Below are 9,293 nucleotides of genomic sequence, written 5' to 3' on the forward strand. Positions count from 1 at the left end.
CCAATATCTGCTTTCGACACCGAACTTGAAATCACCCAATATTGACAAACACTGGGTATTGTGACGTCAAAGCCATTGTTACGCGCACTTGCTTTTGTGACGAAATATGCGACGCTTTGTGACGTCAAACCTGACGAAAAGTTTGTCAACCTTTTGACTGTTAAAAGCTACTGTTAAAAGCTACGAAAACGCGCATATAATTCTGCGCACATATGCATAATAAATTGCTCAAAATGCGCGCAAGTAAGCGCAACAATTATGCCATTGTTTGCTGAGATTCGTAATAACTTGGATGCCAGATGAACTCCTACTTACTAGATTTGACTCTAGAAAACAGGAAATAGAGTTTCAAAGATTCGTCGATTTCACAACTTTTAACCAAGATCAGTTCAAAGGACCAGGCAGTGAGGTTTTTGCAATTAACAGTCATCTTAGCTCAGAGCTTATCATTCTCCATAAGGTTAAAGGTGAGCATAAATAAGCAACGCCAACAGCTTAGTTCATGAGTTGAGCTGAGAGTGAGACTCAACCGCGCGACTCGACTAAGAGTAAGAAAACTAAAACTTTAGGATCTTGGATCTTGGATTCTTTTCCTCCTAAATACTCCGAAGAAGAGTTTTGACTGGAGGTGGTGAAGGGTGGACGATTACATTTTGGAAAAAAGTTCTTTAGTAACTGCATTTTTAAATGAGAGCGGGGAGGTTTGGTCGATGATTGCTTGTTGTAGGTTGTTCCATGTCTTTACAATTACAGTCCTTGGGAAATATGAGTTGGCATAGGCCCTAGAGCTATACAAATACGTCCGAGTTGGTGTGGCGAATTTCAAATTGATTGGAGTGTCCTCGTCTACGTCTGTCTGGCTTAGGGTTGGTGTAAGATTGGTAGTCGATGTCGAGTTGTCCCTTAGGGTGTAAACCTTAGGATGTAAACCTTTGGTGTAAACCTTCAATCTCATGCTGCTAGATAATGAGCTGACTTTTGTTCGACGGTAGATCTAAAGTTGGTTTGTTTAATAAACCTTGGTCTTATTTATTTGTTAGAGTTTAATCACAACCAAGGCATGAGAACCGAAAAGTAACGGCAAGGGGTTTAGGCCTAGACCCTAACTTAGATCTATTGAATTGTATATTCTAAATTTCTAGCGGATGACACCCGGATGACATCGGCGCACGCCGATTCCATTTTTATTTCATTTTGAAGTCAATGAATGGCGCCGAAACTAAAAAGCAAAACTAAGTAAAAGCACTAGGCCTAACGAAAAAGGGAAATTAGATCTAGTCTAGAGTCTAGAAAGTTTTAACAAAAATATGAGAACTGTCCAAACATGTCTAGGACTAGATCTGGCTGTCTCTGTTGAAATAAACCTACATTTCAGTTCCACTTCCAGATTTAATTTGTTTCCCCTTTTCTAGAGATGTCGACTTGATCTAGAGTCTAGATCTAGATCTAGATCTAGAGGATAGACCCTAGATCTATAGATTTTTTTTAGACTAGTCTAGATCTAGACCTATCCACTTCAAAGGAAAATGATAATTGATAATATGGTCGGAGAAGGAGGCACTCCTGGGGAAGGGGCACATTCGTCCCAATTTTCAAAAAGTGCAAGTTTGTACTTCTCAAAAAGTTCCCTTTTAACTTATGAAATGCGCCCATTTCCTTTTCAATACTGGGTAGTCCTATCTAAAGGTTTAGTGGACCAATTTGTCGGCTGTTTGTTTCTTTTGTTTGTTTTTAGAATTTAACGGGTTTTTCAAAATGGGTCCAAAATGGATCTGTAATTAATTTCGCTCCTAATTGTTATTTTACTTCCTTTCTTACATTCTTAATTCTCTTTCCTCTTGATCTCCCCCTTTTTCTTATTTATTATTTCTTCTTCTTTTCCCTTTCTTTCCATATCCCTTTCTCGTTGATTTTTTTTTTTTTTTTGGGGGGGGGGGGGGGGGGGGGGGGGACAGCTGCCCGAATAGAACGCCCGGTGAGTCTTGAAGACAATTTTTTTGTTCTGTCTTAATTTTCCTTGGGTGGCCTTGTTCCTCTAAATATTCACATCTCTTTCAGTTTCATTTATTTACCTTCTCCTCCATCCAGTCGCTTTCTCTTTTCTCCTGCTTCTTCCCCTTTTCCGACAGTAATTTCCATGTAGTTTCTTCATTCTCCTTCTATGATAAATGCACTCATTTTGAAATAAAACCCAGCACTTATCGGATAGGGAAGGGCACTCATGAGAAAGGAAAATGGAAGTAAAAGTAGCGCTTTTGGGGATATTTGCGGAAAATGACGGTACCTGGGGTGTTTCACAAAGATCCTAAGTCGAACTTAACTCTAAGTTGACTTAAAAATTATGGAGAGCTAAATTGTAGCCTTAAAATTAAATATTTCCAAAAGCAAAAATTCAAGTATTTTAGACTTTTCATAAATTCCACGTCAAGAACATGAAATCTCCATGATGATATGAATAATTTGAATCAACATTTTATGCCTTTTGAAATAACTTTTACAAAATGTTTTCAAAGATGCTAACGGCTTTCCATAATTGTTAGGTCCAACTTAGGATCTTTGTGAACGCCCCCAGTTCTCTTAATACTCATACTTTCGTTTTGTATACTTAGATCTAACGGTTGGACTTATATAAATTGTCTTTAAATCTTGAACGATGTAACAAGTGGACTTGATGAAGTTAATCCCACGATTATTAGATCAGATTGCAGAAAGAAAAAAAAAATATCGTCCGACCGGAAAATATCCTTGATTATCATTTGTTCTTTTCTTTTCTCTTGGTCTCTACGATCAGCCTGATATTGACTGTCATCATGTCTGAACGCAAGGCCGTGATCAAGAATGCTGACATGCCGGAAGACATGCAGCAGGACGCAGTGGACTGCGCCACCCAAGCCCTCGAGAAGTTCAACATCGAGAAGGACATCGCCGCCTACATCAAGAAGGAGTTCGACAAGAAGTACAACCCAACCTGGCATTGCATCGTCGGCCGCAACTTCGGCAGCTACGTGACGCACGAGACCAAGCATTTCATCTATTTCTACCTCGGACAAGTGGCGGTGCTTCTTTTCAAGTCGGGATGATGGCTTCGTGTCTTACTAACATTACACATAATGCTTGTTCATCTTTTGTGATGGAGTTGAAAACGTTTGTTGAAGTTACTTGTTTCAGTCTTGAGGTACTGAGGTTGTCCGAAGAACTGTACGATGTACAGTTTTAGGTCGACTATTTTGTGGAGTTACTCCGATATTCACTTTCAGATTGAACGTTATTGAGTACTTCACATGTCAATTGTTATTTTTTAATTTGTATTTCAGAAAAAATATATGATGAAGATTTACTGTATCATAAAATGATTTTGTTTCTTATCCAATGGTTTGGATCTTGTTTCAAGATGAAAGCTCTGGGTCTACTTACTGTTAGATCTTAGTCTTATAGCATCCATTTGCATTTGAGCTTAGACCATCCGCCAAAGTACATCATAAATGATTTCATACCTGTGATTGTGCTCGGATTAACTCTTGAATGAATTTTCCCAACGAATCAGCACCATCACATATAATCCTTAGGCTTCGAGATTTCTTTTTTCTTTTCACAATTCTCTTCTAAAACGGCAGGATTCAACAGAGCAAGACCTCATTTCAGTTTTCAGTTCAATTCAATTTTATTTCGCAATATAAAAATCAAAATATACAAAGTAACGGTCAATTTTAACTATGTTTACAAAGATTATATGAGGGGCTTTCCATGAAGGTTGCGAAAACCTGTGAAGTTGAATCGCCCATTCATTGGATTGTTATGCCACAAACAAATTATATAGACATATTTTTGGTCGACATAATAATAATATTAATGAATAATAAAAGCAACATTTATAAAGTGCTTTAATATTACCGTTTCTGAGTGCGATACTATTCATTGTTACTCCGGCATAAGCCAAGCTACTCTGACAAGGCGCTGTGGCATTCTAGAAATGTCCTCCTATACGGGAGGGACAAATTTTTATTGAGCGAGTTGGAAAGGCGCATCTGAAAAGGTTTTCAGTTATTACATAATTAAGGACCTTTTCATTTTTACCGAAAAAGAATGGTTGTGCATGATGTTTCATCTCTTCCATCCTCCCTTCATTAAAAATTGTGCTGTCTACAGTCTATCCCTTTTTTTCCTCTTCTGGATTAAGATCCTTGTAATGCGTTTGATCCGAATCGAATACATATTCGAGGTCAATACCCAATTAATTGATTGGATGAATTGGAATTGTTCTAATTAATCAAAGCTCTTTTACTGATGATGTGTATTCGTTCTTTTAACTGAACCTTTCTAATCCAGTCTGTTAGGAATTGTCATGTTTTCCTTTTTATTGTCTTGCATATTCCATATAGAATGTTACAATTTTCATGCATTTGCTAAAGAATTTCACAATTCATGTTTCATGAAATCACTTTGAATCTTTCTTGAAAATAAAATGAAATGTCATGTTTTACTTGTTTTATTACAAAATGTCATCTATATTGATTGCAATGTTGTCTTTTATTCATGATCAGTTCAGTCTTTTGTGAGAAGAGAAAATAAACTTGTCTTCCGAAGTGGCGTATTATGTAGGACGACTATTATTAAAGTTTTACAGTACATATAGAAAGTCGTGCATGAGCGCTTTATAAATGTAATTTATTATTATTTATTATGATAGTTCAAAAACACATTCTGTCTCATGTCTTAGCCATATTTACTAAAAAGGTAAATAGATTAATTAATGAATACCAGTCGAAGAAGATGGCAAAATATTTGTGCCTGATGTGCTCTGTCCATGAAATCTATTACTTCTGGTATACATTTTTGCTCGGGGTGTTATTTTCTTTTTATATATCAAAGTGATGGGGGTTAGCGTAAGGACTATTACAAAACAGGAACCTTTCTCTTTTGCCTTCAGATCGAAAAATGCTCATCAAATAGCATTAACCATTATGAATATTTGTCCTTTACAATATTTTCTAACTAAAGCCTAAGATTTACGAAATATTGATTGTAGACTTCTTCAAAGTGCTCATTTAAATCACAACCTGTCCAGACACACACAGTCTCGGACTCTCGGTATACAGGAAGTGTGTCAGAACACATAACGCATAGAAAACACAATTCGTTTGCGCGTTCATCTTCCTTGATTCTGATGATGTGAGTTATAAACAATTCAATTTTGATCCATCTCTCCTATCCGGAGACTTGAACATTAATATAGTCTGCACATGTTTCAAATACAATTCCGTTGATACATAAAACCATTGCCAGATTACCTTTCAAGTTTAAGACATACTGTGCGTGATTTATAGCACTCGGCATCATCATCATCATCAATGTTATAATCATGACTATTATTATAATTATCATTATCTATCATTATCATCATAATATAGGGCAGAGGCACAACATTTGTGTATACCCGTGGAATGAGAAAGATGAGGAATAGTGAAGGGATGATTTGATTTATCTAGAATGAGATATTAATTGCCGCCATTGGACACATGAATGTGATCGAGTCTACCATACTGGGTCCGTTTCTCAAAGCCCCTTTTCAATGACAAATGACAAAAATCAGTGACAAATCTGCTGATAACCAATCAGAATCAAGGATTTCAGTAGCTTATAACAAAAACTGTCATTTGTAAAAAATGACAAGTTTTGTGAAACGACCCCCCCCCCCCCCAGGTGTGTGGTAAAGAATCATACTTTGATTAAATCCGAGTATACGCTTTTTAAAAGTTCCGATGACATATTATCATATCAACTGTTTGGTGATTTAAACTATACAGTGTTCTAGAAATTGTGGAAGACAAAAGTGAGAATTTCGGGGGAAAATAAATCGGCGCTCCTTTATTTCAAGACATTCTTTATTTTGTTGTGTCCTACAACATAATTGAATATAACGAAAATCCAGTCTACTTAATAGCGAAGATATTGACTGGTAAGGTGGGCAATACAACATTTTTGGACAGAAAGGGAGTAATATTTTCCCTCGTAATCTTATTCCCTTCGTGAATTTGGCCCCTTCGGCGGTAAAAAAAGAAGTCATATCACACACCCTGTCACTCAATACCTGTTTAATATCAAATATTAAGTCCACGTGTTGGGATATTATCCGATAAGATGACGCAAAATCAAAATGATGAAGAATTTTATTGGGTCACAATTTCTTATCGTATATTCACACAATAGGCCTATATTGAATATAATTGCCGGATTAAAATCATGAACCTTTTCTCACTATTAAAGGCGTATTAAATATACGTCCAAAATTCGCTCTGTAATAGATAAGTGAAACAGAAATAATAAAACCACCGTTAGATAAAGAAAATATTAAATATACGAATTCCCGGCCAAAAGCCTTTGTCCAGTATTATGACAAATTTATTCAATACCAGAGCTAGCGTTCTTCAAAAACTTGAAAAAGGGGTGCAACAGTTACTAAGTGCGCAAAGTTTCCCCCAAAAAAGGAGGACGACAAAAAAAAAAAAAAAAAAAAGGCTGGGAATACTAAGCGAAAGAACGGGAGAAAGAGATCACTGAGAGAGTGATGAAATAAGAAAAGGGACTAGAGATGCACGGAAATGGAAAAAGGAGAACGCGCGCAGGAGAGAAGAGAATAAAAAGGAAGAGAAAGGGGGGGGGGGGGCGGGGAGCGGCTGAGAGAAAAGGAAGTGATAAAGAAAGAAAATCAGAACAGAAAGAAAGAAAGACCTGTGATCGTGCGTACGATACACGAGTGTTATCGCGGAATTTATTCATTTTTAATTTAAAAGTTATGAAAACAAGCACTTTAAAGACTAGGATATTGTAAATGCAATCTACCTTTCTTCGAAACCCAGCAGCTTTCCTGAAAGAAGGACCACATCATTCCTCATTTCTTCCTTCCGTTCTCTTACTCTCCGGGAACACCCTAGAGCACTTTCTGCACATAGTAGCAATAGGCATTTTCTCTTTCCCTTTCTCTATCTCTCTGTTGTCTTTTCCTTTCCTTTAGCTTGAAATACGGGAGATGTATTCATAGTTTTACCTTCCATTATATTCTAAATTATGTGTTTATAAAATGCCTTTAATTTACTACTTATTTTATGAAATCGTGAACAAATATGATTTTATACCAAGTACATCGATCAAATAATGTCTTTTGGCTAAAATGCCCCGCTCCCCTACTCTGGGGTCTGAGGGACCACATTCGTGTTCCCAAAATCTCCGGTAAAGGGCCCAAGGGGTACTTTTCGCGCGACAAAGTCCGGCCCGAGAATTGTAAAAATAGGGGTGTATTTGACTTTTCACCCGGAGATTTCTTTAAAAAGGGGTGTTCTTCTCTCTCGCTCTTTAGACTCATGAGACAATTTTAAAAGGGGGTGTTTTTTATCTTTCTGTTTGGAATCATCGTGAGAAATTAAAAAAGGGGGTTATAAAATATCTTGAATATCATAAATACTAGGGGGTAGGCCTACATTGAGCAGTGATCCGGATTTAGGGGGGTCTCCAAGGCAGGAAAAGCCAGTGAAAGCGGGGTTCAGAAATGTCATAAATTAGCCACACATAATTATGATAATTTTGTGTATGGTGCCTTCTAGTAATAATAATAATAATAATCTTTTAAAAAATTTTATTAAGTTGAAACGAAAATGGAAATTATTTTTGCCCAATTGATCGTGAGCCCGGCAGCCACTGAGCAGCGCCAGATCGACGTTGCTCTACCCCATATTGTTGAACGCCAGACATGGCAGCAGCAACTCTCGTCTATTAACGTCTTTTGGTATGACGCGGCCATGGTTCGAACCCACGACCTCCCGGTTGTGAGGCGGATGCTCTACTGACTGAGCCAACACACAGTGTCCAATATTAGGGGAAAACATTAAAATGTGTCCCTATCAAGATGTTTTTTCCCGATTTCAGATACTCAACTAAAGATTTAAAGCTTAAGGATGAAAGAATAAAGTCTAAAAGTTGGGAAAAGTTGAAAAATTATTTATTTCGAACAATCTCCCACACGATTTCAGAAATTGAGTAATTGTTTTCCCGGACTCCATATTTTCAAATAAATTCTCAATTCATGTAGGAGTTATTGAGACAGATTCATATCTTCCTATCCCATAATAACTTAACAGGTTCATGTCTTTTATAATTATTGAACTTCCAAAACGGTAAACAATAATTTTGGTTAAAAAAATATTAGGTACAAAATAAGTATAAAAACCACTTTTTACTGTATACCTTCATTTAATGATAATATAGTAATACATGTAAGGTGCATAATAACAATTCATTCTCTATACACTTTATAGAGTTTTTTAGCATTTAATAACACAATCAATTGATAACCACATGAATAATCAAAGATTTAGATATAATACAGAAATACATAATAGTAAAACATTCAAGGAGTTTGAATTGAATAACATTGTGAAAGCAATGCAAATTAAGATATTATAATAAATGGTTTAAACTCGAGACAAGAATCAAAAACATATACATGATAATTGAATAATTAGATCTTGTTTTAGTACAGAAATGGTATTGTTTGACAAAAAACCCAATCATAACTATCAGCTCTTTGGGTGAGCATAAAGGTCTTCAGAAATGACTTAAATGAATCTTCTGTTGACACTTCATGACACTTAACTCTAAGTTGGCCTTTAACATTATGGAAAGCCATGTGTAGCCTTAAAATGAAATATTTTCGAAAGAAAAAATACAATTTTTTTAGATTATTCATGAATTCTAAATAAACATGAAATCTCCTTGATAATAGGAAATATGAATGATTTGAATCAACATTTTATGCCTTTTAAAATAAATTTTACAAAATATTTGTAAAGATGCTAATGGCTTTCCATAATTGTTAAGTCCAACTTACGATCTTTGTGAAACACCTCCATGGAGGGGTAGGATGTTTCTAAGGGTGTGCCCGTAGTAGCTTAGAGAACTCTTACTGAGTATGGGTGCGTGAAACTCGAAGGAGGATTTGTTGTTAACTTCATTCATCCAAGTTGCCTCCATGATGGCATTCAGCATGTATGTCCATGGGGGTGTTTCACAAAGATCCAAAGTTGAACTTATCTCTAAGTTGGACTTAACAGTTATGGAAAGCCGTTAACATGTTTGAAAATATTTTTTAAAAGTTATTTTAAAAGGCATAAAATGTTGATTCAAATCATTCATATTCATATTTTCTATTATCATGGGAAATTTCATGTTCTTGATGGGGAATTTATAAAAAAATAATACTTGAATTTTTGATTTTGAATATATTGTATTTTAAGGCTACA

At 35.9% G+C, this 9,293-nt stretch overlaps 1 protein-coding gene across 1 annotated transcript; it reads left to right on the plus strand.

Moving 5' to 3' along the window:
* The first annotated feature begins 396 nt into the window (after positions 1 to 396).
* Positions 397 to 3,122, plus strand: LOC591043 (dynein light chain LC6, flagellar outer arm). Its single transcript, XM_030975762.1, has 2 exons — positions 397 to 467; positions 2,792 to 3,122. Exon 2 carries the CDS (start codon positions 2,811 to 2,813, stop codon positions 3,078 to 3,080), a length of 270 nt encoding a protein of 89 aa, XP_030831622.1. The 5' UTR covers positions 397 to 467; positions 2,792 to 2,810; the 3' UTR covers positions 3,081 to 3,122.
* The last annotated feature ends 6,171 nt before the right edge of the window (positions 3,123 to 9,293 follow it).

Source organism: Strongylocentrotus purpuratus, unplaced genomic scaffold, assembly GCF_000002235.5.
Source record: "Strongylocentrotus purpuratus isolate Spur 01 unplaced genomic scaffold, Spur_5.0 spur5_contig_867, whole genome shotgun sequence".
Classification (NCBI taxonomy): Eukaryota; Metazoa; Echinodermata; class Echinoidea; order Camarodonta; family Strongylocentrotidae; genus Strongylocentrotus; species Strongylocentrotus purpuratus.

What these genes read in the sequence shown, in the direction of transcription:
- LOC591043 (XM_030975762.1), top strand. Translation starts at nt 2,811, where the DNA reads ATGTCTGAACGCAAGGCCGTGATCAAGAATGCTGACATGCCGGAAGAC.